We start from the raw sequence: 26,915 nt of genomic DNA, 5'->3' as shown, positions 1-26,915 counted from the left end.
TTCATATTAATTAAAATACATGTATAAAATATATCAAACTTTGCAAAAATTACCAAAAATGAATGAATTTATATTATGGTATCACTTCAGTCGAGTGTTGTCCTCGTTTATTTCGTTTTTCTTTATATTTTTACTATAATGATCAGAATCAAAATATGAATGAAAATCAACATTTCGAATGCCGGCTAAGATCAATAATCGATACAAATAAGTCTAAAAAATACAATATCAATAACAATAAATAAGAGCGTGTCTAAAATCGCCTCTTGTTAAAAAAAAAGGACGCTTTTTGGACTGTCTTCACGCTTTTTATTCACTTAGGTGTAAGATAGAACTAGATGCAGAAAGGGTAATCAGTAAATGTGGGGCTTCTTTCCCAAGTTGATTGTAATCGGTATTCTCGCCGGCTACAAACCCTAGCCCCGTCAACATGGAGCTTGAAGCCAATGGCGATGTAAACCACGTCTCCAAGAAGCCAAAACTAGCCTGGATATCCGAAGCCGAAATTCGGGAGGAGTTCGCCCATCACCAGCCGGGCATCGCCAGGATCAACAACGGCAGCTTCGGCAGCTGCCCCGCCTCCATCATCGCCGCTCAGAAGCTCTGGCAGCTTCGATTCCTCCGCCATCCGGACGATTTCTTCTTCAACCATCTTCAGCGCCAAATCACTCGCTCTCGCTCCATCGTTAAGGAGCTTGTAAATGCCGACCACGTCGATGAAATCTCCATCGTCGACAATGCCACTACTGCTGCTGCCATCGTTCTCCAGCATGTTGGATGGGCTTTTGCGGAAGGGAGATTCCAGAAGGGAGATGCTGTTGTCATGCTCCACTGCGCTTTCCAGGCTGTAAAGAAGTCGATTGAGGCTTATGTCACTCGGGCTGGCGGTTCTGTCATCGTGGTTCACTTGCCTTTCCCTGTGAATTCCAATGAAGAGATTATCGCCGAGTTTCGGAAAGGCTTGGCTAGAGGTAAGGCAAACGGCAGGACAGTTAGGCTAGCGATAATAGATCATATAACTTCAATGCCATGTGTTGTCATTCCCGCTCGTGAATTGGTTAGGATATGTAGGGAGGAAGGTGTTGAACGCGTTTTTGTGGACGCTGCTCATGCTATTGGCAGTGTTCATGTTGATGTCAAGGAAATCGGAGCCGATTTTTATGTAAGCAATTTGCATAAATGGTTTTTCTGCCCTCCTTCAGTTGCATTTTTATACTGCCGAAAGTTACCCGTATCGCCCGATTTACATCACCCTGTGGTTTCACATGAATATGGGAATGGATTGGCTATAGAGAGCGCATGGATTGGAACTCGAGACTACAGCTCTCAACTTGTAATTCCTGAAGCTTTAGATTTCATTAATAGGTTTCAAGGGGGTCTCGTGGGAATTCAGAAGCATAATCATGACAAAGTAGTGGAAATGGGTGAAATGTTGGCTAAAGCTTGGGGAACAAATCTTGGTTCACCTCCAGAGATGTGCCCCAGCATGGCGATGGTTGGACTGCCTTCGGGATTGGGTATTTTGTGTGATGATGATGCATTGAAGTTAAGGACACACTTGAGAAATCATTTTGGGGTTGAAGTCCCCATATATTTTCAGGCTCCAAGAGATGGGGAGATGGGATCTACGGATGTGAATGGTTGTCTAACAGGATATGCTCGTATTTCTCATCAAGTGTACAATAATGTTGATGATTATATGAAGTTACGTGATGCAATCAATCAACTTCTCCACGATGGACTCACTTGCAAGAAGCTTCGGATAGAATGAAGTGGCGTGAACTCATTTTACGCACTTCTTGTGTTCCCTTGAGTACAAATCAATAGGTTAGTCTCTCTTCAATAATTTTGTTTATGAACTTTTCCTTATTATATATTGTCATCACGGTAATCAACATCACTTGTGCAGTTACTAATTTTCACTTATAATCTAGGACCCATATTAGTACTCTATGACTAGGATCAATTTAAATGTTTTTTTATGCAGATATTCATTTGCACTTGTAATCTAGGACCCATATTAGTGCTCTATGACTAGGATCAATTTAAATGTTTTTTTTAAAAAAAAATTGTTTGCATGGTTTGTACCTTCTGGAAAATCTGCACGAACTTATTTCCCATTTATGGGTATGTTGCCTTCCATACATATACATCTATCTTTATGCATGGGTTTTTTTTCTTATTTAACAAAAAGCCAATAACAAGAACAGTTGAAATTACCTGAAGGAACACCCTCAGTGTCATTTCTAATTTTTGGCAGCTTGGTCAAGAGAAGTATACTAATTTGTATCATGCTTAGGAAATCAAGTAGGGTGTCAATTATGTTCCTTGAAGTTTTGGTCTGTGAGGATATTCTTTTCTCTAGGTGCACTACTACGTTTGTAAATCTGTTTTTTCTTAATTCAATATGAGTTTAGTTTTATATTTTTTGTGAAATATACTCGAAGCCCCTTTTTGTGCTTTGCTGACATATTTATTTAAACTATGCATGCAGAAATCGTCTTCCAATTTGCTCCTGTGTTATTTTGTTGCCTCGTAGCCAGTAACAGTTGTAAAACTATTTTATTGCCTTTTTTGTCCTTTGATGAACACAATCGTGTGATCACATTAGAAATTATTGAAAAATCAACCCTCTTGTGGGCCATCATGTCTAGGATTTGATATTAGTCCAAAAAATACTAGGGGAAATCAGCTTGTGAAATCAAAACAGTTAACTTTTTTAAAAAAAAATATGGATTTTAAAATCTCTTCGGGAGCAAATCTAGGTGAATTTTTTACAATGCTTCTGAAGTTTTTTAGTTCTTTGGGACTAAAATGCCCTTAGTTTTTAGCTATGTCATCTGTAATATGTTTCTCCTGACCTAGTATTCCACCTTTCCACCCCCAAATGCCTATCAGATGCATGTAGGTAGGTTCTGCCCTGTACTTTGATTCCACAATTATCGGAAGGACAAAGTGCTGTTACCTCTTTCCGTTTTTCAAATAATTGAGATGTTCGGTTTAACTTTATGTTTGTTTTGAGAATATGAAATTAACACTCAAGTCTGTTCTTGTTCTCAAGTACGACTATACATAATAGTGCTATGAAGCTGTTGATGCCAAGGTGTTTGTAAAGATTATGAGTTTTCCTGTGATGATAAATGTAGAGAGTGTGAGACCTACGATTTTGTTGATGCATTTCGACTATGTTCATGGTTAATCTAGGAGAGCTTCATTATGTTCTCGCATAAGCGGCATTCTTATCTAAAATGAGCTGGTGTGTTTGATTTCAATCTTTCGTTTTGCAGCTATTTTGAAGAGAGGAGTGGAGAAGATTACGGAAAATAAATTGCGCGGGAAAGCGTTCTTATACCCGATTTGTCCTGAAGAATGATGAATTTTGGAGGATGCAACTGAACAGCCAAGCTAAGCATGAACAATAGAAATCGTAGAGGTTTCTCCCTTATCAACAGAATTGCTAGTTTTGCAGTCATATCTTCCTGTTTTAGTTGTGACAGTAAATTTGTAAAGACCCTCATTTTCATTTTCTCCCCATGCCAGCTTTCAGATGCTCTTATTTTCTTGAAGGTGCGTGAATGATATGAAAATCTTCTTTCAAAATACTAGCACATCTTAAACGTATCGTGACAACGAGTGGAGAACTCAATGACTTTTACGTACTTCAGGCTTAACTTCACTTGGTTGAATTTATGAATAGAGATTGTTATTTAGATATGTTTTTCGTTTAATTAATTCACCATTCTTGTTCACGAGTTCAATTGACAATATTTAAAAGGTTTAGGTTTTCAACCAAAGGTCACATGTCATGTTAGTCCACTCCTAGCTTGCGTATTTTATTGCAGAGAAAATGAATCATTTCGCAAGCTTATTTTAGAAAATTCGCGAGGATGCTTATCTCAATTTCAGTTGCTGTCCTGTGAATGGATGATCACAATTTTTCTTTAACGAATCTAATCCAAAATAGCACGTAAATTGGTAGTAATGCAGTAATTAACTGGGAGTCTATTTGTTTATGATCAAAATACCATAGAAATATCCATCAATGTGGATAATTGCAAATCTACGTCTACGCTCCTGTTACTTGGTAAATAAGATAAAAATCCCAAAAAAACCGAGAATCTAACGGAAAAAAAGACTATTCTATGTTAGATTTGAAATATTTATCTCTATAATATAGTTAAATGTTAGTTATTGGATCATTAAAATATATGTTATTTTTCATTAAAATATTAGAGACGTACACGATCTAATGATATTGTAACAGAAGAAAAAATACTCATTGTAGCATGGACTAACCCAAGAAAACAAGCATCCACATTAGTAATAGATTTTATACTAAAAATGGTTGATTTATCCCCGCCAATATATACCATGCACTGCATCGTGAACGAATGATAAGTTAGATTTTCAATCATTCACTTAAATCACGAATCGGACTCAGCATCCTACATGGAAAAAAACAATTAGTTTTTTGTAGCATCAAAAGTGGAACAAAGTACAACTTTCACAACTGAAGGGGGAAAAAATCAACACCCAAGCGCAATCAAATTTACAAAGACCAAATTGGATTGCTAAGATTCTAGAAATGTAACATGATTGCTCAAAACATTGCAGCCAAATATAAGAAGCCAGCTAAAAATAAGAAACAGTAATAATAATCAAAAAGGGATTTGACATTCTTTCTTTCAAGAATGCGAAAGCAGCCCCCACGTTCCACAATACTCTAACAATTTGCTTCAACCAAAAATTTAAATAAATGAGCCCTTAGCCATGTAAACACTCGAGCAAAAGCCATCTTTCCCAAAGCATGTATATATACATATATATACTTCCGTAACACCCAATAACGCAAGATAAGAAGGCAGTAGAGCTTGGAGCAAAGTCAAAAGGACTCACTGCCTCTATCGTGACTCATTTTTTAGGTTCTCTGGAGGTCATCATCACAAGCTTCTGGCCTCCACCATTCCGCCACACACCACGAGCAGGCAGACTTTCCATATTTTGTCCGCTTGAGGCATGAGAATCCTTTATATTTGGACCAGGATCTGGATCATGATCAGCACTTTTAAGATCCAGGAGTGCTTCAACAGAGCCATCACCAAGGCGGACTCTGTGAAACTTGGAAGTTTTCTTCTTTTGCTTACCTTTCCCATCCCCAGTACCTGACTTCAGCTTAGCTTCAACCACAGAAGAGGAGTCACTTTTTAATTTTGTGGCCTCGCCAGGTCCACTCGATTCTAACCGTGAATAATCAACCACGGCTTTTGATTTGCCTCGGTCGGATCGATACCCATCCTTTGATAACACAGGCACCGCTTCTTCCGAAGGTCTGTGGTTGGACTGTAATTCATTCACAGTGCTTATAATCTTAACGGCTAAACTGTTTTTAGCAACACTATTTCCAGAATCTACATATTTACTTTTACCTTTCTTAGAGTCCTTATTCTTTAAGCTGATGCCATTGTTCCGACCATTCTCTCTCGGAGCACTCTCTACCAGATTAACATGATAGGCTTCAATCAGCGCTTTCTGCTTCTGAGCATCAGGAAGAAGACTAGCTAACTCAGGAACAAGATGAGACAAACCAAACTGCACAGCATGCGCTAGATATGTCTCAGCATCCATTGAACCTTGACGATATTCACCAGAAATCTCTCTAAATGTAATGAATTTTTCTTCATCAAACCCCAAAGCCGAACGAATTTTCTCCACAAGGGATTTATTTGCTGTTTGAACATCTTTTACCTTGTCCAAAGTATGGTCACTTGAAGGAGAGTCGCGTGTCTGTGATACAGAAACTTGAGGAAAATCACCAGATGACGATTCTAGAGAGCCACACTCCGAAAGATTAGAGGCCAACAAAGAGTGACGGATAGAGCTAGTGCTTCCGGACATCCCTGATGAAATCAAAGAAGCAGTTGATGCTGAATCAGTAATCAATGATGGACGAGACTGAGCTGAAATTGAATGTCCAGGCGGGGCATGCCCAATTTCTATTGCGGGTCTGCTCAGTCCAGTACCAGATGCCGATCCAGAAGCACTACTGATTGAGGGCCAATCATGAAGAGTGTTGATTTCTGGCTGAGCAAACGTACGACTACTTCCTGGCCAAGAGGGAGCAGGAGCTGAAGATGAGGCATTTCCTTTTCGGTTACCCTGATGACGGAGAAGTGCAGCCATAGTTCTTTTAGGCTGGACATCAGAATGGGAGTTCTGTTGACTACCTCCAGGATTCACAGTGAGAGGAGGAAAGGAAACTTCTCCAAGTGTTGCACCAGTTGAATTATGAGATAATGCCTGCAGATATCTTGATGTTGGCTCAGAAACAGTGGTTGTTACAGACTCCAAAGGTGGAACAAGCGTCTCAACATCAGCAGTTTCTCCATGATCAGTAGCAGTCCGAGTACTAAATGGTGCTGTATTAGCTGTTTCAAGACTTGCTTGGATGGCCAAAGAAAGTTGATTATCAGAGAGATCTCGTTGAAAAGTACGCCCTCTTCCGCGACGATGATCTTGTTCGCTACTTCGTTGATACCGAAAACTGGTGGGTATCTATAGAGAATAGAACATTAGAGCACATAAAATGCACTCCTGGAAACATATAATAAGAATCCCGACGGAATAAATTGCCTTTAGATGCAAAAGCAAGTCCCTCCAAAATAGAGAGCAGATGGGAAAGACAATAACCAAATGAAAATTTGAATCACACTGTGATTAATATTTTTTATGGTTTCGAGGAGATACATGCCTGAAGAGCAGCACTGCGCTTTGAACGAGACATACGTCCCCCATGCTCCAAAGTATTGTGCCTCTGCAACATAACCCAAAACAAAGTAAGAATGAAGCAGTTATACTCCATATAAAGCGCAACTTCACTCACAACAAATGCCCAACAAGCTGACCTTCAATTCAGCTTCAGATTGGAAGACAACGAACTTTTTGCCAAGACAATCCTCATCCTCACATAGAAAATGATCACGGCGAAAGTGGATCTGACAATTTTAGGCATTCCAAATAAATAACAAAAAATAATATTAAATGCAATAGTTAATGAACTACAGATACTAGCTTTAGCAGCACGCTGATGCTCTAACCTCCAAATCATCATAGTTTTTGTAGTACTCATACTGTCCTGGATGCTGCCTGCACACGTCCGTTTATCACATTTACCATTCAATTAGTCGAGAACACCAAATTCAACATATAATTGCAACTAAAACTACAAAGATTACCTTTGGCATATGTGACAAATATAGTGTTCTGTAGACATATGTGTATAGAGCTCGTTATCCCCGTAAAATGGTGTTACACAAAATTCACACCGAGGATGCCCCATGAAACCTCCCCTTTCACTTTCGGTTCCATCCACCTCAGAGTCACCTGTGTTTGTGTGTTGAGTGAGTTGAGATCTCGTGTATAACTTTTGTTCGCAAATGAAAACCTGTGAATAACAAATACAGCTTTGTCAGTTCTTGCAACTTGTAAGTTGTAACCATGATACGTGATTAATTTCCCATCAAGAATGCAATCAGCAGTCAGCAGTCATTAATCACTACAGTAAGTCCAAGTACGAGAGAAGACGATTTATTAATTCTCTATGTTGTTCTATCAAGAAATCATTCACTTGGATGCTTCACGTTATTTGAGCATCCAAATTATATATTAAAATATTATCTGTTAAAAAATGCAACATCCCAAATGCCAAAACCATATGTTAATTGTTAGGTCTTGAAGTTGTCCATAATTTCCACATACAATAACAAAATACATCCCAGAAAGAAATTAGCCTCTCTATTCACGAGCTAAATCGCCATTTCATAGAATCCTTACGTAAATTGTGAATTTTCCTTTCATTTCAATATATTCCACAGATACGAGGGTTCGACTAATTAACATAAATATCAATCGGCAGACATCCCATATTATATTTATTTAATCCAATTCCAACTTCATACTTAATTTGTGAATTATACCCAAGCCTTAGTAAGAAACTGTCTGAACAAAACAAATTCATAACCATCATAAATATCAGCACTTAACATAGGATGCTTGTCTACAATAAACATAGAACTAACAAAGAGCTAGGTGATATATGAACAAAATATCTAGGAAAACAAGCTTTACCTTTCTTCCTTCCAAGCACAAGCTGCACATCATAAACCTATGTTTATGAAATAAATGAGCCTTTAGCTGCTCAATGTTTCTAAACTCTGCTTTTCTCCTGGATCCATCATCGTGATGATCCTCCATCTTATCACACACTCCACATGAAAGTCTGCACATGGCCTTGATCATCTTGTAATGATCCGAATCATCAAAAAATGACTGCGTATCTTCGTCATACCAAAAGTTTTCTGCTCTGCCTTCTTTTGCTTTGGGAGGAAACAATGAAAAATCACTGATCGTATTCGTATAAATTCCCAACGCCTTACAGAAGATTAGCAACGCCGCAGAAAAAAAAACAAAAGAAAAGAACCATTTAGTTCAATGCAGATGTTGAGAGAAAAATAACACCTGAAATTCTGAACCGAGGCCAGACATTTCAATTTCTAATAGGGTGAAGGGAAACGACCAAAATCATTTACAACCAATCCATTGAGCAGAAGACAATGCCTTAAAAAGCCCCTGACATAACCAAGCCAAACAACTCAATCTTAATCTTAAATAAACAAAAGAATTATCAGGAACCTTGGTTACGAAGACGACGTTGGACTCAGTCTTGCAAATACAGCAGCGACGATCATCGCAGATGAACCGTAGACGAGCCACGCAAGTGGAACAGACATCCTTGTGACCACAAGCACCGTAAGCCACCCACTCCAAGCTCTCCGCACACACCGCACAGCTATCGTCCATTGCCAACGGATTGGAGTCGGAGACAATCAAATTCTATACTTATATATATTTTATATTGCGTAAGAAATCGACTCGACAAATAATCAGGGGTGGAAACGGAAAATTTCGTTTACGTTTCGACGATTCGTTGGTAATGTTCTAGGGTTGAAAATGTTGTGACGCGCCCCCAAATTTATAGTACACGAGTAATCCACTTCCCCTTGCCTCGCACGTTGTGTTCGGTAATTATGACGAAGTAAATTTTATATTAATTAATATAAAATATTTTTAAATCACAATATTTAAATAAATAAAAAAATATAGGGGTAACTGTTTTATACAAAATATTTAACGATCAACTAAAATAATTATTTGAATAAGATTGTTAATCATTTTCAAAATTTTATGGTTGAATTATTTCTATTACTAGTAACTCTCGTGCATAAATATTAAACTTTTTTGGTGTTAAATAATTTTGTTGTGAAAAATTTATAGAATATATTTAATTTAAAAACTTTAAAAATAATTTTTTATATTATGAAAGATATGATCATTTAAAAATTATGAAACATAGATAAATAAAAAAATTATAATATTAGAATATTAAATTTATAAATTATATATGCATTTGTTAAAATAGTAAATTTTTGGTGTCATGTGACAAATAATAAGTAATATTTTTGAAATAAAAAATAAGATATTTTGTATGACTTAAAAAAAATCAATTTCATAAAATTAATTTGTGAGACGTCGTACAAAAATTTGTGTTGTTCAATGAATTTTAAAATATATAAATATAAAATATCATGATCCTAAACAATGCAGTATTACGTATTACTATACTTTCGACTATGGTATACTATTAAGTTTGTAAAAATAAAATAAAAATAGACGGTTTATGTGAGACAGTCTCACGAATCTTTATCTGTGAGACGAGTCAATTCTACCGATATTTACAATAAAAAGTAATACTCTTAGCATAAAAAATAATATTTTTTCATGGATGACCCAAATAATAAATATGTCTCACAAAATACGACCCGTGAGACCGTCTCACACAAGTTTTTCTAGATAAAAAAGGTAAAGCAAGTAAATTCTAGAAGGATAAATTGTTTTTACAAGGTTAGGAAAGAAGATAATAATATTAATTTATTAATAACCTAAATCGATCTAATAGCACATGCCATGAAAGTAGTGAACACACCTATAACTACTTTGGCGGAGCCTTCCCTTCCAGCCCCAGGCATCATTCAACCATTCTTCTTCTCAATTGAAACCCTGCCATGTGAATACCAGCAATTTCAGTTTTTTTGTCTTCCCTCCTTTCTTTATTCATCTACATCTAAGTATAAATCCTTCCATACATTTTTGAAAATTAATGGAAAAAAATATTTTGCTTCGTAATCTTGAACTAATTCGACCTAACGGAGGTGCGAGGGAACATTCTTGAGAGAGCAGCCTGTTTTGTTTTCACCAGCAATACATATAACCCGTAGCAGGGAACATGAGCCAGCCCCAAAGCCAGATACCTGAAAAATACATAATGCCTTATTAGATGATGTGTAGAGCTTGTGTTTCCCGACTGGTACGGAATCAAGTAGAGCGAAATTCAACCACATAGGTGCCCACGGGGTAGACAGTTCAAGGAAAGGGTAAGGCCACCTGTGTAAACACAGAAAATCTGATAAGACAGATGCTTTTATGGTGTTTTATTTGCCCCGAATTCATAAAAATTACCATGTAAAGCAACAAGCATGTAAAACCCATTGGACAACAACATAAGCACAGCTCCACAGCAGAAAATAGATGAGTCCGAACCAGGGAAATGGCTGAAATACGGATGATTCAGTTGGAAATATTAGCTTGAAACAAGAAAGGCAACCACTGAAGCTACGCACAATGGTTAGAGTCGATTAGAAGTAGCATGGAGACTGGAGAGGGGGTCGTGGTGCAATGCTGAACCTTACCATGCGATTGAGAGCGGACTCGATGAGAAGAAAAACAGCATTTACAGAATGCATGCATCCAATCAACTGCCACATAATGTTAGAATATGAACTCGCTCCTATATTTCTTGTTTATTATAAATAATTGAAATTAGAACCTAAACCAAAAGCTAAAGTCTAAAAAAAAAGGATCAAGAGAAGAACAGATACTTACCAGGGTGAGCTGAAAACTTTCACCTGTCATAAATGGGAGAAGAAGACACCAAAAGACAATATCCGTCAAAATAACGGCACCTGCAGCATATCTGTTTCACAACAAATATCCAAAAATAGAACACACCTTAGGATTCGAAATGCAACAAAAAGAAATAATAAACAGTTCAGATTTCATTCCATTCATCACCGCCGTATGCTTCTACTGACCAAGATGATGAGAAATGAAGGACTGGAAATGAAAGACTAAGGACTGCTGACGACCAATTAAATACTTTCATACTACATAGAATTTGGCCATCGAGACAGTTATGCATTGGTAGTCTACAAATTAGAAGAACACAGTGACTGCAAAATCTGGCCTCTTTTGTTTTAAAAAAATTATTCTGGCCATCTTTTCCTCTCTTTCGTATTTCAATCTTCTTCTTTCTTAAACCATTCAAAGTCCTTGGACTGAACTTTGAAATATTCTAGCCTATAGCTGAACTTTGTCCATTAATTTTACTGTCTGTGCCCATATAACTTGTCATAATTTGGACTCTCATTTAGATAATTCGATCACTTTGGCAACAAATACCAATCAAACGCTATCAACAAGCATATCACATCAAGATTTGAGAAAGAAATCTATGAATACTGAACAGACTGGCCTGATAAATAATGTACACAATATTTTCAATTGATCCAACTTGCTGCTCCTGATACGCAACTTGGTTGTGATGAACTTCTTGCTTGGTAAAACCTCCAACATGATTCTCTGTAGCCGTGGGTGTTTCATTCATAATGTCTTCCGAATCCTTCTTGAGAAATCTATCGGTCTCCCCACTCTGGGTTCTTGAGTCAATCTGGCATCCCCGGCCAGAAACAAGTGTAGCAAGCTATACTTGAACAAGTTGTTGCTCAGAAATGTCCACATCCAAGAATAAATACCAAGGAATAGAATGCTTCATGCACATATTACAGATACTTGAGATGATTAAATAAGGAGCATGAATGCTTATATACCGCAAAGTAGACCATCACCAATGCAAAAGTCCATCTGGAAATCGAAGCAAACATCCAAAAAATCAGATGGTATTTACTTTGTAGAGATCAATTACAAAACAGTGGAAAGTTTAGAAAAATGATAGGACTATGGGCCATTAACATGTTATATGGTGACAATACTACAATGAACTTAGTATGACATACAATCTACAAGTATATCAGAGTTGAATTTATTCCCACACATTCATGGAAACAGTTGTTTCCAAGATGTTTTAATAATTGAAGAAAATGGACAGCATGATATACTCAATGATTTTCAAACAACACCGAACTTATCAACGCGTTTTGTTTGATTATTAATCCAACATTGAGCCTATATACCCTAATTATGTACCGCTGACAATCAAATAAGCCTAAATTCAATCATAAATTATATCTAATAGGGAATGTGTCTTTAATGTGTTCAAATATAAATCCAATACATAGAGATCCTAGTCCAAAATCACACCTAACATAATTTCGCATATGTTAAAACATCATGCGTACATTTCCCACACGGCCACTGGATGAGTAGGCAAAATCCAGAGAGTAAAGAAGCGTACTGAGTGTAAAAGAAGAAGACGAAGAATCCAAAGGCAGCAACAGTTTGAAAGAGCAAGAAAGCCATAGCAGCAAAGGCGAAAGCACGGTAGAAGAGAAGGAATCGAGGATGGATGTTGGTCCAGCATGTGGCCCACAAATCGGCAGGCTTCAGCGGATGAGTACTCCTATTCCGGAGGAGGAAGATGACAGCCATGGTTGTGGGCAGGATCAAGATGAGGGCACACACCAATACTTGCCACTGCAGCCAATACTCCCATCTCAGAAGACTTGAATTTGAGGTGGCTCCAACCGATCCCTCCATTTTTCTCCACTTCCTTTTGAAGATAATGGGAATTCTTTGGTTCCTCGGCTGGAATCAAAATTTACATTTACAAAAAAGTAAATGGATAATGGAAAAGGAAAACTAAAAGTCAGCCTTTACCTTGGTTGGTAGCGGGTAAACAAACGTACGCAGACGCCTGAGTTTGTACAACTAATTTACTTTTTAGAAAATAACTTTTTTTAAAAAAACTAATTTTGGTTGTTTTAAGTATGGTAATCTGAGTTTTCAAATTCTGGATTCAGTGCATTAATTTTCATTCTATTAGATTTCATTTTATTTTCTAGAGTGTTGACTTAATAAGACTATTATTTTAGAATTTTTTACTAATAAAATTAGGGAAAATTCGACCCTGCCCCTGCAGGCAGTGCCTGCAGGGGCAGATCCAAGGGCCAGAATTTTTCTGGCCCTTGGTTTTTTTTTTTTTTTTTAAATTTCCTCCCCCCATGAAATGATCTGGACCGTTGATTGGATGTGGGGCAGTGCCCCCACACCCAGTATCGACCAAACCTAAAATTAGTGTTTAATTATGCTCGTATAATAACTCAAAAGATTTGTCTTATCAAATTTTTAGTGTGATAACTAAAAGTAACATGCAATAATCGTTACTTATTTGTTATTGTTTATTTGAATTTGAAAAAGGTTCTCATTTGATACCCATTATCGACGAGTTTGGGATGATGTATCTGTTTTGATAGGATCGTAAAAACTTTCTCCCAGCTAAAATAATAGAATAGGTCTTTCATGAGAAGTTTTTACGGTCCTATCAAAATGGATACATCATCCCAAGTCTCACAAAATTTTATCCGTCGGATCAACTCTACCGATATTTACAATAAAAAATAATACTCATAGCATAAAAAATAATACTTTTTCATGGATGATTTGAAATAAGAGATCTGTCTAATAAAATATGACATGTGAGACCGTTTCACACAAGATTTTGTCCAAATAATATATGAATTAAGATCAGATATTATATATATCTCGAATAATTGGTGTTGACTCATTCAATACACGGGGTTAAGTTTGATCTAATCAAATTCAAATGATGATTAGAAAGAAGATCAATAGCTGTGGCTGACCACCGAAAACCCACCGTCCACAGCCAAGTTTTGCCCGCTAACATAAGCCGACTCGTCCGAAGCTAGAAACAGTGCCGCCTCCGCTACGTGCTTAGCCTTCAAAACAATTCCCTTCAAGTTGGCCGTCTTGCAGCTGTTTGCTTCCACTTCGGCGGGTTCCAGACCGAATGCGTTGCAAGCGAGCGGCGTCGCCACCCCGTAGGGAGATATACAGTTGACCCTAATCCCATATGCACCGAGCTCGCTGCAAGCACCCTTAACCAGACCCACCACAGCATGTTTCGATGCCGAATAAGCATGCGGGCCGGCGCCTCCGAGACAGGCTGCAATGCTGGCTGTGCAGATGATGGACCCCTTGATCTTTCTATCCACCATGGCACGGGCAGCGTGCTTTATAGTCGAGGCGACGCCACGGACATTCGTAGCCATGACATCATCCAATCCTTGAATATCAAGGTCTAGTATACTCGTTAGGGTCCCAGAATTCCTGCATTACTGAACATGACATCGAGACTGTTATATGTTTCAAGGGTGTAGCTGATGGTCTCAACCACTTGTTTTTCATCTCGTACGTCGCAGTAGCGGTAGCTCACTTTATCGGAGTTGATCGAAGAAACAAGCCGGCTCCCTAATTCATCTTGTATGTCAGCCACCACGACGGCCGCCCCGTGCTCGGCAAATAATCGTACCGCGGCCTCACCGATGCCACTCGCACCGCCTGTGATCACAGCCACTTTACCCTCCAACCTATATATATGAATCATATATAAATAACTAAAGAATTTCAAAATATGTACATACATATATAATCGAGAAGGGGCCGAGCGGTGCGCTCACCTTAGCTTTGACATACCGAAGCAAGATTTGTGAAATGAAGCTTGCAATTAGCTTGGTTGAATAACTTGAATGCCAAATTAAATATAGACTACTTTAATAGAGTAGCGCAGCGCAGATCCACTTATACGCCGGGTTAAAAGGTCTTTGAATATTGAATATTTCCAGTACTAGTAGACATGGGTTGAATTTTCACTGTATTTATATTCATCTAGGGACCAAGCAACAAATTAGGTAAAAAATATCTAAAATATAAAAACTAATAAATTTTTTTATATATAAATATGTATTGAATTGTATAAAATTTTAAAATATACAAACATGCACACGTAAATATTCACGGTACGCTAAGAAGAAATCAATTATATTATATATATGTGTTTTGTAACTTGAAATGAGTGGGGGCATAGATTTCAAAGCTCGAGATATTGTCGTGTCTGCTACCATTCCTTTGATTGATATAATGATGTATGGGTTAAGGGACGGAAATTAACTTGTAAGACATAAAAGAAATTATCTCATTTTGTCTTTTATTAGTCCATTTTTACACTGACTATTTATTTCGATAACTGGCTACATTTCCTTTATTTTCTTCCTGAAATAATCTTCTGGTAAGTTCATGACTAAATCACCACTTAAATTAATCTAACTTAAGATAGAGAAGACACGATTCTAGTACATAAGTAAATAATCCAAGTGGAAGTTATGCTTGAATTCGGTTCTATTTTACTGCTTGACAACCATGTGGAACAAGTTGAGGGGGGAATAAGGTCCAGTGGATATCAATTCAGACCACCTATGATATAAAAGAAGTGACGCAGACGAAAACCAGTGTCCACTGAAATCTCTTTTCTTTCTTTGTATAGAAGGGTTACAAAAATTTCGGCAGCTCGTCTAGGTTATAAATGCATTCTGCTTGTACATGTAATTGAATGTGAAGTTTAAAAAAACATCAATTAGAGAAAGAACACTAGGAACCTTTCTCAGCATCTTCCAAGCCGTGGTAGTGATAGATCAACAAGGACATAAAATGTATGCTTTCTTTATGTCTTTATTCGTCATCCTCAAGGCCTGGAATGTACTCCAAACTAACATCGAATACAACTGGACTGTTTGCAGCCACTCTAGGCCTCCCTGGAGCTGAGGCGAGTCCTTTGGGAAATGCTAACTGATCATACAACAGAAATATATGTTATATGTTTTCATATATTTTATTGTATCTGATTCGTTTCAAGCATCTACATTTTGTTCTCTAGATCAAACAAAATGACAGGTTTTAACGTGCTTACTGGTCCCGGAATGTAGAGACGACGTTTTCCTCCTGCTTTCATGGTCAGAATCCCTTCGTCGAGTCCTTTGATTACCTGTACTTGGGTGTTTCAGCTTATTTTTAGCAATGGGCATGCTGAATACACACGCACACACACAGAGAACATGATCACAGTTAAATCATCTCAAGTGAAAGCGAAACTCCTTGGCAACTCACCTGACCAGAGCCAACACGGAAAATGTAAAACTGGCCTTTCTCCAGAGAACTAGAAGTTCAAATAACAAGAAATCACTAGGTATAAGTACTTCATCTACCGTGATGGCAAAGTACCAGAGATGCTACAGTATAATAGTGAGTGAGAAACAAGTTGCATGCGAAACAATTACCTGTCGAATACTTGGCCCGATGGAACCATGGCAACATAGTTTGCTGCAACCTATGTTAAAATGGATATGTTATTGTGTTAGTATATGTAGGAATAATCACTGTAATTAATACTACATTGGTGAGCGTTTCTTTTACCCATTAATTAATATTTGATATATGTCAACCAATATCCACACTAATAAAAATCATATTGCTGGTGGATGTGAAAATTGATTTTCTTAACAGCTTCGCCAGCATTAAGCATAAAAACAATTATTAAGATGTAATTAATATATACATCAAATTTTGGCATCATTAGATATTAAACTTATCATAGTAACCTTCACTACAATATGTTTTGCATTCATTGGTCATTCGTTTTTCCTATACTAGTCATATTTAACAGGGAAAGAATAATTTATTGTATGCATTCCTACAAAAGCCACTCACAAACAAATATAGAGCTGAAACAAACATGTTTCGCAATTTACAATCAAGAGTCACAAGAGTAGAGTTGGAGAAGAATGAATCGGAAATCATGTTGGCGACTAAAAAATTTGACCCCATTCATATTTTATTAATATAATGATTTTGGAATATAATCCTTCAATGTGGAAACGAGGGCATAAATGCAGAATTAGTAGCTTGATGAAATTACAAGAAATAAGGGCAAAAAATTTAAATCTACACTACTGAGCTTCTACTGATGTTTCTCTATTTTCACTTGTCTTGATATACTCTCAAAGCAAGGCAACTAGGTACAAACCTGGAATCCCACCGGAGGACTAGGTCCTCTACCAACTTTAATATCCTTATACTGCAAACCAGACACGGTAGTTACCATAGGTACCTTCGATTACAGAATTTCTGAAGTCAGGCAAGTGTACGATGTAAAATCCATTAATTGATTATTTAAGTTTATGTTCTTCAAATACTTCACCGCATAAAATATAGACTATAAGCTCAAATAGGGTCTCAGATCATTAGCTCATGTGTGTGACCAACTGAATGAATTTTTCACATTACAATCATCAGTTCTGCAATTGGCAAAGTACTTTTTATTTGTATTCGATTGACTACAAATAACGTCAAAACAAGCGAGAGCAAATATATGCTTTTCAAAAACGATAACTGACATAGAATGATAGAATAATACATCAGTGTAGAATAAGTAGCTTTCAGACTGTTAATCAACCTGTGAATTAGTTCAGATATTGAATAACGATAAGAAAGAATAGCATACTTGTAGCCAAATCTCTCCAACAAACCAGAAGAAAGCACGCCCCGTAATATTTAATACAAGTTCAATACTGAATAATTATACTATGTACGACTATCTGTTGATTGGATGTAGTATCATATCAGCAAACGAGCTTAGAACAGACTGATCATGAGGATTCACATCTAACCTTTTCTCTTTACATCCATATATTGAGATGACAGCTAAAGTAAAAAATGGCAAGCAAATAAAATACAGAAAGAATGGTATGAATGCAAACATAGATAGACAAAGACACAACAAATGTATTTGGAAGGCTATGCCTTGGAATCTTAAAGGGAACCATGATGAAAATGAGTCCTGCTAATCTAGCACTCGAGAGTTTGATAACAATTAGAAACAAGACGATAGATTTTTACATCAAGCCAAATTCGTGTAAAGAAGAATATTCCCGTTGTTACAGAAAAAAGCAAGGTTTGAAATTGCAATCAAGAACATGAGCTTAGGTTATCGGAATGAGCCTGAATAACCTTGTTTCAACATATTCAATGGAATAACATATTGGTGTACCGATGAGAGAAGAGAATTCCTCCCATAAGGCAATAACCTAGTGACTATTGTTTCGGAATAGAAATTTTGACCATGAAGAAAAATTTGTCAATAGTCAAATTGAATCTCAAAGTAAGCAGAATCATTATTGATAAATATCATAGAATAAACAACAATGACAGGATAGTAAAAAATTCGAGGGAACAAGGTAATCTCACCATACATTTTCAAGCTCTTTTTCACACGTATCATCACATAACTTTGGTTTCTCCTCTGGGGGCAATCCAGCAGCTTCAGCAAAACTCAAACCAGCGACAAGGTTTAGGAGTCCAAAACCACTTATACTAATCAAAATTCGCCTTTTGATGAAGGGATAATCGTCCTGATTCTCAAGAGCCTTTAAACCTTCTGTTACAGATGATTGCCTTCTAGAACCTTCGATTTGAATTTTGGGTACTCTTCGATGATTCGTCAATAATTTTTTTGCTAGAGTAGGACCTGAATAAAAGCAGGTCAAGAGAATATTTAAAAACGTGATACGGAATCACAGAAAAAATGTTATCCATCGAATTTATTTGGGCACTCTTCGAAAATATTTGCTAGAGTGGAACAATCATGTAAACTTCCCTCGATAAATTTAGTTGAAACAAAAGCAAACTCCTAAAATGGAATGAAAATCGCTTCCTAGACGAGCTTGACAATTTTTATGATAATTAAGAATGAGTTTTCATATAGAAAGTGCTTAAAAACACATTTTCAGAAAATGTAAATGTGGCTTAAAGGCTTCTGCCTAGTTCACAAATAAAATATGTTTCCTTTATGAATAAACAATAACTCTTTCTCACAACTCTTCCATCGAATTGTCTAATAGTTATGTCGTACTTCCGACCCTAAGTCGGTGGAGCAGGCCTACTCTTGGACGGTTGAAATCCACATATCTGGTTCCTAAGTCGAATCAACACATCCATATACCACATCAAGTAGCAAATTCCAGCAGACAGAATCTAGAAAACAATTATCAAAATTACAGAAAATCTCACACATAATCCTACCACAAATGATGGAATTTCATTCAACTGAGGCATCCACAGTGATAAAACATTGGAGTTAGAATCTCCATTGTTAGAGAGAAAAAGAGAAAATGTTACCGAGTGGAAGAAGCAAAGAAGCAGAAGCCATTTCCCTTGTCTGAGTGAACTGCGGATAAAGAATGAGAATAGGATTCAGTTATCATTCGTTTGAATGCTAAATCATAACTCTAGTCTTGAGCAATGCAGTGCATGAAATCACAGACGCATCAAAATTCATCATTATGAAATTTTGCGAAATAATGTCGGCCTTGTACGCATGTGAAATATTTAGCTTAGTTGTGAATACTAAATCAGAACTCTTGAGCAATATCAAAATCTATAAACAAGTTGTTTCCATTAGATAATTACCCCAACATATACTAAACGTACTAGTTCTAACCTTTTCATTTTCCTACCATTTCTAGTTTTCAAGCTACTCCATTTCTACTAACTTTTAATCAGTAAATTAAATAAAAACAGCTCCTAACCAATAGTATTCTATTAAACAGTTGCAGTATTAAATACTAAAATCCACTTTCGAGGTATGTACATACATTTACCAATAGGAGCAAATATACCCACAGTGCCTCAAAACACAATTCGAAATTTTTTACTCCGCAATTTATACATATGGAAAATTTTCTTTTTTTACAAACCGTGTAACATATCTTGTTCAAAGATTTAGATTTCAACATATCTTGAAATTTTTGACTCCACAATTTATAGACACCCACTAATCTAACCACAAGAGGACATTTCAGATTTCTCTTTCCATGATACGTATGATTATGCCATTCACAATCTCCTTTCTTTAATCCCCTTTGACTAATAACTATTTAAACAAGACAGCCCCTTTTACACATGTTCTTGTACATAAGATAGTGTGAGCCTTTAAAACTAATGGAACAAATTGATATAATTAAACCAACCGAACTACGTACGTTTCATTAAACTTTTAGTATTTACAAGTTCACTGTCTTAGAAACTAAAATAAATTACAATTTGCAAAGATTCAGCACACTGTTACACATAAACACACTAAGCTTGTTTCAACATACAATAGTTTCGACTCCAAACTTCACGACAGTAATCACCCGTTACAATATTACTTTTACCCCCTCTTAAACTATGATTGTGTACCAGATCCCTCCCATTTTACTTCAAGTTCATGCAATCCTACAAATGAAACCAAAAACGACACTACAAGAACTGGGACAAATAAAACTAACCTTAATTACGATGGCAAGAGACACTAAATAGCCGAGCTACAACGATGGAGAGGGAATGATTGGCTGGTGGGTATTCCTTCTCCCTATCTACTTTCTCTATATATATATATATATATATATATATATATATATATATATATATATATATATAATTTATTTATTTTAAATTTCCAAACTATGAACAGGGGTGTCAATCGGGTCGGGTTTTCGTGTCAATCCATGAAATGTTTTTATTTTTTTTTCAACTCGAACTCAACCCGAACTCGAAGCAACCCGAACACGAATCCGTCTAACCCGACTCAACCCGTTTAACTCGTCTTATCTGAATTTTATTTATTTTTAAAAAAATAATGAAAAAAATTCGAAAAAAAAATATTTTAATTTAAATACATAATAACAAAATTTTGAGTTAAATTTGAAACTTTAATTGTAAAAAATTAAAATATATTTATTAAATCAAATAAAAAATTCTTAAAAAAATAAAAAATATACAAAATAAATATTAAATGATGAAAATTTATTATATAAATATATAATACATTTTTTTCAAACATATAATATATAAAAATATAGGTAATATTTTCAAAAAAAAGTTTTCGGGTCAACCCGCGATCTAACCCGATTCAACTCGAAATCAGTCTAATCTGACACTAACCCGAACCCACCCAACCCGACTCGAACCAAACCCGAAAAACACCAATCCGAACTTGATTTGTTTTTCATTTTAGGTCGTATCGGGTTAACGGATCATGTTGCATTTGACATCCCTACTCCCAAGGGACCTAATCTGCCTTGCTTAAATTTTCATCTTGTCACACGAATTTTGCCATGTTAAAACTTCAAATAAAAACTACTGCAAGGTCAGTTTATTTCTGAGTTTTGGTGTAATGATAAATTTATAAATGAGTAAATTTGCACACGGACTTTGGTGACAAATATTTATTTATTATATTTTTATTAATCTGATAAAAAATTAATTGTATATTTGAGTTGATAATTATTTATCAAATATAATTTTTAGATAAATATATATTTTTAAAAAAATTAATCAATGAAATAAATTTAATAATATTGAAAATCAAAATGTGTGTCTAATTGAATTTATTAAAAGTAATTGAACTTACATAAAATTTAGGTTAGGGTAAGTTTAACTTTTGAGCTTGATAATATACTAATAGGCTAATTTATAAATAGTTTATGTGTCAATAGTTCATATTACATATTCAAAATAAATTTTATCAATTTATTTATATGATATATATAATAATAAAAATATACCAAAAGAATAAATACCGACTTATTTATCAGCTCTATTATTGTCACACATTTTTAGTTTATAATATTTTATGAATAAATTTGTTGTCTATACTTTAATAATTATCACAAAATTAGTCATTACTATTTAATTTAATAATAAAAATAACGGTGATGACTAGTTACATGACATTTTTTAAATTTATGATCAATAGTTGAAATTTTTATACAAGCTCTCTTTCGATAAATATTTAGAAATTTTTTTATATAGAAAATTTCTACAAAAAATTATATAAAAGTTAAACAAGAGAACTAATGCTATGATAAGTTTTATAGTTAAAACAATTTTAAAAAAGGCAAAAACTTGTGTGATATGGTCTCGTATTTTGTGAGACATATCTCTTATTTGAGTCATCCATGAAAAAATATTACTTTTTATGATAAGAATATTGATTTTTATTATTATATCGATAGATTGATATATCTCACAAATAAAGATTCTTGAGATCGTCTGATATTTAAAAAAATGTTTATTTTATGAAAATAATTTAATTGAAGTGTACTTTAGACAAACGTATAACGCGTGGGTTGGGTGCATTGATATATCTTTTACTATTTATTAAGTTTAAGCATATTAGAATAACTGTTTTTGGTGTCTTTGGTCTGTTTTTTGGTTTCCCTATTTTGCCCCTATTTGATATCAAAATTACATTTTTGTTTTTTTTTTATTTTAAAAAACATTTTTGTTTTTATTTTTTTTATTATAATTATTCACATAGCACTTTAGTACCTCGATAATTTGTCAAATTTCATTTTAGTCCATAAATAATTATAAAAAAAAATTGTACACACGGACACTGCGTGTGCAGAGTAACTAGTATATATAATTTAAAAAGGGCTATAAAGCGGTGAAAAACGATTGGTTGTGTTGTGTCGTCTGAAACAAATGTCTGTCGGAGCAGCATCAACCACCTTGGTCGCGCTAATCAACCGCACCATATCCAACCCAGATAGCTCGGCGATCCTTCCCTCCTCCTTATCCTCCTCCTCTACCACCACCACCAGCCTCCTCCGCCATCGCCTCAACGCGAATCATGTCCCCAGAAGGGCATGTTACTTCAAATTCCCCCGCCGCCACTTCTCTACCGTCATGCGATGGCAGGATTCCACGTAATCTGATTTCATTCTTCTTAACATCAAATTCATTTTCTTTCTTCTCTTTTCGGTCACATTTACTGATTCCAATGCAGGGTGAAGATGGATGTCGATGTGCCCACTTCGGTTGCTTACAAATGTTACTCTGACCGCGAAGCCATTCCTCAGTGGATGCCCTTCATTTCATCTGTAAAGGTCGGCAACCCCTGATTAGATTTTCAATTTTACTGAATAGTACGGTACCTTAGTTTGCTTTTGTAAGGAATTGATATCTCATACTGTTCTTAGATTCTGGATGATAAACCTGATCGATCGCGATGGTCGCTGAAGTATAAAGCATTTGGTCAAAATATAGAATACTCTTGGGTGGCTCGAAATTTGCAGGTAACTGCTAAAGTGATTATTGAGATTTATTACACCATAGCTTTTACTGTCCTCATTTCAAGTTAAGTAGCAACCAAATTTTGGTGTTGTTGACCAATGCAGCCTATACCAAACCAGAAAATCCACTGGAGGTCACTGGAGGGTCTTCCTAATAGGTAACATAGAAATTACAAGTAACAAATCGTATGTGAAAAAGAAGCGTGCTGAAGTTCGCATTTGTCTCAAGATTATGTTTTTTCTTTAAAACAGTAAATGATCCGAGCATTAATGTTACTATCAAATGCCAGAGCTGGGATTTATTAACCGATATGTAATGCTTTTGAAATTCACTACCTTTTTCAGTTTGCAAGTAAGTCATGGCGTTTGGCATAGCTATTCGGTCTCTGATCTTGAGAAATCTATTAATTGATGTTTCCTATACTTCCCACAACTCTCTGCGACGGAGAACTTTTTTTACAGCAAATGTATTAGTCAGCTGGATTTGTGCTAGGTACTCATCAGTGTCTTGTGTGAATTTTGAAAAGGAAAAATATAAGTGTGATCATGCCATTGATTTTTATTAAATGCTTTCTTTTCTATTGTTTCGAAAAAAATGGAAAAATATTTAGAAAAGGAATTATAAATGGCATACCTTCAAATGAGAGCTACAGGAAACTTTTAGTTTGCTTTGTTAATCTTGATATTTCCGACACTGAGTTTAGCATTCAAATGTTGCAGGGGAACAGTAAAGTTTTTTCCTAAAGGTGCCGATTCATGTGTGGTAGAAGTACGTATTCACTTTATCTCTCCTGCTGTAAATTTGTTTGTTTTAACTTTTATGTGACATATACTTCTCAATCATTTTCTGATTGCATTTTTTACTTCAGAAGTTGCAGTTTTTTTTAAAATTTATATGCAATGAGATAGTATCTTGATCATCCATAAAATATTTACAGAATGTCTCTACATATATGACTTTTTCACTGACTTTCTCCACATGAGATTTAACGGAGTTTGAATTTTTGAATATGTTCTTACTTGAGAGATTTTTTCGTATTTCAGCTCACTATTTCATATGAAGTTCCTCAACTGCTGACCCCAGTGGCATCTGTAAGTATTATCTTTTAGCAGAAAATCATTTGTTGAAACCACGTCTCCCAAAGGCTCAAGTTCATTGGAATTGTTTCAATCAATAGTTTTATACTTTTACATGCCAACGCCCCTACGCCTGTAAGCTGGAACCGGGAAATATATACTCGGCGTTTATGTCTAAGGTGTATACATGAAAGTTGATAAGACATTAGGAACAAGGACCAGTCAACACCAACTTCATAAACACGGATCATGCTCTCCAGGGGTTTAGAACCTTTTATGCCAAAACTGCCTTGGAGGCTAGAATAAAAATATCCCTCAACTCGAGTGTCTCTGAATGTCATATTGAAATAATGTTTTCATATAATTGTTGGTTGTCTCACCTCTATGAGCTCGAGCTTTTGGGACGAATGGTTTCAGAAAAACAATTGAATTACCAAATAACCAAAATGGAGAGATTGCATGATTGTGATGGCATATCGTCATATACGATGGACTTAATCGTGCCGGTGTCGTTGAAATTAAGATCTATTTTAAATTGTTACTCGAAATCATCGTTCTATAATCCAACATGCTAGTTATGGTTTTTTAGGTGCTGCAACCTTTTCTGGAGAGCTTGCTGTTGCGTGGTTTGGAAAGGTTTGCAAAGTTTGCTAAAAGCTACCAGCAGAAATAGTGTCATGAGATGTTGATCGAGTTTTTACCCTTAAATGCACCTATGCAAAATGAATTGGAAGTGACGTACAATGTTAGACACATCTGTAAGTAATGGATAATAAATTTTTTATCGGTTTCAATTTATTTTATCAAAAAATAAACGAAATACACAGTATATCTACAAAATATATAATACATAGAGTACAATATCATCCACTGACGAGTTATGTTGATAAGTTCCCTACACTCATGTCTATTCTAACGCATAATATTTTGATAAGTTCCCTCAATCCACTGACGAGTTATGTTGATGAGTTCCCTCAAATATATAATACATGGACTACTAATCCACTGTGATTTCCCGGGTAAATTGGAGTACCCGAACCTGGTTATATTTAGTCGGATCGAGCTCAAGTAGAAAATATCTACTACTATTATAAATATATGACTTTGAATTGTGAGCTTACCTTTTTACCCTTTTATTTATTTTATAATTTGTCATAGTTATTTGGTTCTTTAAGTAATTTTTTATGTTAGTTTAATGTGTTAATTAATAGTGTACTTAACTTTCATATGTGAGTTTTCTTTTTTACCCTTTCATTTGTTTTATATTTTGTCATGTTCATGGGGTTCTTTAAGTCATTTTTCATGTTAGTTTAATATTATAATTAATATTGTACTTAACTCAATCAAAATAATTATTATTTTGATTTTACTTATAAATTTATCATAATATTATACATTTAAAAAAAAATTCTAATATTACTAACATCTATTTTATTTTATTTTATTATTATAAATATGTGACTTAAACTTACTTACTATTTTACTATTTTGTTTATTGTCATAATTAATATTACTAATAGTTTAATATGTTAGTTTAATAGGATTATTAATAGAGCACTTAACTTAATCAAGCTATTTATTATTTTATTTTTACTTTAATTTAAATTACTTTAATTTATACAATGACATCAAATTAATAGAAAATCACTCTCATAATATTATACATTACTAAATTATTAATATTAAGAACATTAAAATAATAATAGAAAGACGAATGGAGATGAGTGACATCGAAAAATTTAAAATAATTAAAAACAATTAACGTCATATAAAAACATCTTCTTCCCATTTACAATAGAGATCTCTTATGTGATTGAGAGAAAATATTTGTATGTAAGTGATTTCAATATAAACATTTAAGCTGTTTAGTCAATTTTCGATATATGATGTTAAATAAATATATTATCTATTAAATATATGATTTTTATTTGTAACCTTACCATTTTACCATTTTTTGTTTTACGATTTGTCATGTTCGTGATGTTATTTAAGCCATTTTTTATGTTAGTTTAATAATATCATTTATATTGTACTTAACTCAATCAAACTAATTATTGTTTTAATTTAATTTTAAATTTAAATTTAATTACTAAATTTATACATTTTCGTCAAATTCATAAAAAATATCTACCATATTGATGATAGGTAATAATGGGCAGACGAAGAGAGATGAATCGGATTGAATAAAAATAAATTAAATATTAAGGTTATATAAAACTTCTTTCTCCCATTTATAATAAAGATATTTTCAAACTCTTTATGTGTCAATAGAGATACATGATTGAGAGAAATGTTTGTATGTAAGTTATTCCAAACACTGTTTTTAAGCTATTTAGTCAATTTTTTTTTTATATATGCAGCTAAATAAATATTACTATAAATAATATGCTTCATTTGATTATTTTGTGTTCTTGCAATGAGACAAGTTTTTTTAACATAGCATTACGTGTTTTGGTGTTATATGTCGTTTGTATTGATCATGTTGTGTTTGCATTCATTATGTAATTTGTTTGTTCACCGAAA

General features: G+C 34.9%; 6 protein-coding genes across 13 annotated transcripts; 2 read left to right on the top strand and 4 right to left on the bottom strand.

The window, feature by feature from the left end:
- The first annotated feature begins 333 nt into the window (after window positions 1–333).
- On the top strand, window positions 334–3,605 carry LOC140842344 (L-cysteine desulfhydrase-like). Its single transcript, XM_073210156.1, has 2 exons — window positions 334–1,827; window positions 3,288–3,605. The coding sequence occupies exon 1, from the start codon at window positions 431–433 to the stop codon at window positions 1,769–1,771; it is 1,341 nt and encodes a 446-aa protein (XP_073066257.1). The 5' UTR covers window positions 334–430; the 3' UTR covers window positions 1,772–1,827; window positions 3,288–3,605.
- A 1,034-nt stretch (window positions 3,606–4,639) lies between these two features.
- On the bottom strand, window positions 4,640–9,071 carry LOC140842340 (uncharacterized). 4 transcript variants are annotated; one of them, XM_073210150.1, is made up of 8 exons: window positions 8,689–9,071; window positions 8,125–8,427; window positions 7,233–7,441; window positions 7,095–7,143; window positions 6,903–6,992; window positions 6,749–6,811; window positions 5,427–6,552; window positions 5,004–5,340 (listed from the first exon to the last, which is right to left on the bottom strand). In XM_073210150.1, exons 1-8 carry the CDS (start codon window positions 8,854–8,856, stop codon window positions 5,252–5,254), a joined length of 2,097 nt encoding a protein of 698 aa, XP_073066251.1. In that variant the 5' UTR covers window positions 8,857–9,071; the 3' UTR covers window positions 5,004–5,251. The 4 variants fall into 4 exon arrangements, with proteins under 4 accessions (XP_073066248.1, XP_073066250.1, XP_073066249.1 ...); XM_073210147.1 differs by having other exon boundaries at window positions 4,640–6,552; window positions 8,689–9,070; XM_073210149.1 differs by having other exon boundaries at window positions 4,640–6,552; window positions 8,125–8,372; window positions 8,689–9,069.
- Window positions 9,072–9,910: 839 nt separating this feature from the next.
- LOC140803656 (uncharacterized) lies at window positions 9,911–12,996 on the bottom strand. The gene is made up of 10 exons (XM_073159557.1): window positions 12,584–12,996; window positions 12,000–12,033; window positions 11,600–11,872; window positions 11,500–11,516; window positions 10,996–11,086; window positions 10,803–10,868; window positions 10,573–10,664; window positions 10,450–10,497; window positions 10,257–10,364; window positions 9,911–10,113 (listed from the first exon to the last, which is right to left on the bottom strand). The coding sequence occupies exons 1-10, from the start codon at window positions 12,883–12,885 to the stop codon at window positions 10,086–10,088; spliced, it is 1,059 nt and encodes a 352-aa protein (XP_073015658.1). The 5' UTR covers window positions 12,886–12,996; the 3' UTR covers window positions 9,911–10,085.
- An 862-nt stretch (window positions 12,997–13,858) lies between these two features.
- Window positions 13,859–15,511, bottom strand: LOC140842341 (short-chain dehydrogenase reductase 3b-like). The gene is given in 3 exon segments (XM_073210151.1): window positions 13,859–14,461; window positions 14,464–14,735; window positions 14,826–15,511. Coding segments are annotated over 3 exon segments (777 nt in total). The 5' UTR covers window positions 14,840–15,511; the 3' UTR covers window positions 13,859–13,970.
- A 147-nt stretch (window positions 15,512–15,658) lies between these two features.
- On the bottom strand, window positions 15,659–20,657 carry LOC140842342 (peptidyl-prolyl cis-trans isomerase FKBP16-3, chloroplastic). Of its 4 annotated transcripts, none has more exons than XM_073210152.1 (8): window positions 20,526–20,657; window positions 19,375–19,423; window positions 18,450–18,724; window positions 17,225–17,308; window positions 16,479–16,528; window positions 16,309–16,357; window positions 16,112–16,186; window positions 15,659–15,990 (listed from the first exon to the last, which is right to left on the bottom strand). In XM_073210152.1, the coding sequence occupies exons 2-8, from the start codon at window positions 19,403–19,405 to the stop codon at window positions 15,874–15,876; spliced, it is 681 nt and encodes a 226-aa protein (XP_073066253.1). In that variant the 5' UTR covers window positions 19,406–19,423; window positions 20,526–20,657; the 3' UTR covers window positions 15,659–15,873. The 4 variants fall into 4 exon arrangements, with proteins under 4 accessions (XP_073066253.1, XP_073066256.1, XP_073066255.1 ...); XM_073210155.1 differs by having other exon boundaries at window positions 19,375–19,414; window positions 20,526–20,600; XM_073210154.1 differs by lacking the exon at window positions 20,526–20,657 and adding an exon at window positions 20,437–20,459.
- Window positions 20,658–22,673: 2,016 nt separating this feature from the next.
- Window positions 22,674–25,190, top strand: LOC140842339 (uncharacterized). Of its 2 annotated transcripts, none has more exons than XR_012120390.1 (7): window positions 22,674–22,949; window positions 23,030–23,129; window positions 23,223–23,318; window positions 23,421–23,473; window positions 23,661–23,808; window positions 24,036–24,084; window positions 24,360–24,404. XR_012120390.1 is itself a non-coding variant. In XM_073210146.1 (7 exons), the coding sequence occupies exons 1-7, from the start codon at window positions 22,726–22,728 to the stop codon at window positions 25,063–25,065; spliced, it is 654 nt and encodes a 217-aa protein (XP_073066247.1). In that variant the 5' UTR covers window positions 22,674–22,725; the 3' UTR covers window positions 25,066–25,190. The 2 variants fall into 2 exon arrangements, 1 of the variants encoding a protein (XP_073066247.1); XM_073210146.1 differs by lacking the exon at window positions 23,661–23,808 and adding an exon at window positions 24,982–25,190 and having other exon boundaries at window positions 24,360–24,407.
- The last annotated feature ends 1,725 nt before the right edge of the window (window positions 25,191–26,915 follow it).

This window comes from Primulina eburnea, chromosome 10 (genome assembly GCF_022965805.1).
Source record: "Primulina eburnea isolate SZY01 chromosome 10, ASM2296580v1, whole genome shotgun sequence".
Classification (NCBI taxonomy): Eukaryota; Viridiplantae; Streptophyta; class Magnoliopsida; order Lamiales; family Gesneriaceae; genus Primulina; species Primulina eburnea.
The sequence above is the reverse complement of the archived record's forward strand: the minus strand, read 5'-3'. Positions and strand labels throughout refer to the sequence as shown.

Coding starts and splice junctions, on each gene's coding strand:
- LOC140842342 (XM_073210152.1), bottom strand. CDS start 19,405: ATGGCTTCTGCTTCTTTGCTTCTTCCACTCG. Junction 17,309..18,449: donor GTGAAAAAGAGCTTGAAAAT/GTATGGTGAGAT, acceptor CTGTAATCGAAG/GTACCTATGGTAACTACCGT. Junction 16,529..17,224: donor GTCCTCCGGTGGGATTCCAG/GTTTGTACCTAG, acceptor ATTTTAACATAG/GTTGCAGCAAACTATGTTGC.
- LOC140842340 (XM_073210147.1), bottom strand. CDS start 8,856: ATGGACGATAGCTGTGCGGTGTGTGCGGAGAGCTTGGAGTGGGTGGCT. Junction 6,993..7,094: donor AAAACTATGATGATTTGGAG/GTTAGAGCATCA, acceptor TAAAATTGTCAG/ATCCACTTTCGCCGTGATCA. Junction 6,812..6,902: donor AATCTGAAGCTGAATTGAAG/GTCAGCTTGTTG, acceptor GTTATGTTGCAG/AGGCACAATACTTTGGAGCA.
- LOC140842339 (XM_073210146.1), top strand. CDS start 22,726: ATGTCTGTCGGAGCAGCATCAACCACCTTGGTCGCGCTAATCAACCGC. Junction 23,130..23,222: donor CCTTCATTTCATCTGTAAAG/GTCGGCAACCCC, acceptor TACTGTTCTTAG/ATTCTGGATGATAAACCTGA. Junction 24,085..24,359: donor CCGATTCATGTGTGGTAGAA/GTACGTATTCAC, acceptor TTCGTATTTCAG/CTCACTATTTCATATGAAGT.
- LOC140803656 (XM_073159557.1), bottom strand. CDS start 12,885: ATGGAGGGATCGGTTGGAGCCACCTCAAATTCAAGTCTTCTGAGATGG. Junction 11,873..11,999: donor TGGTGATGGTCTACTTTGCG/GTATATAAGCAT, acceptor GTTCAAGTATAG/CTTGCTACACTTGTTTCTGG. Junction 10,665..10,802: donor AGTCCGCTCTCAATCGCATG/GTAAGGTTCAGC, acceptor TCCGTATTTCAG/CCATTTCCCTGGTTCGGACT.
- LOC140842344 (XM_073210156.1), top strand. CDS start 431: ATGGAGCTTGAAGCCAATGGCGATGTAAACCACGTCTCCAAGAAGCCA.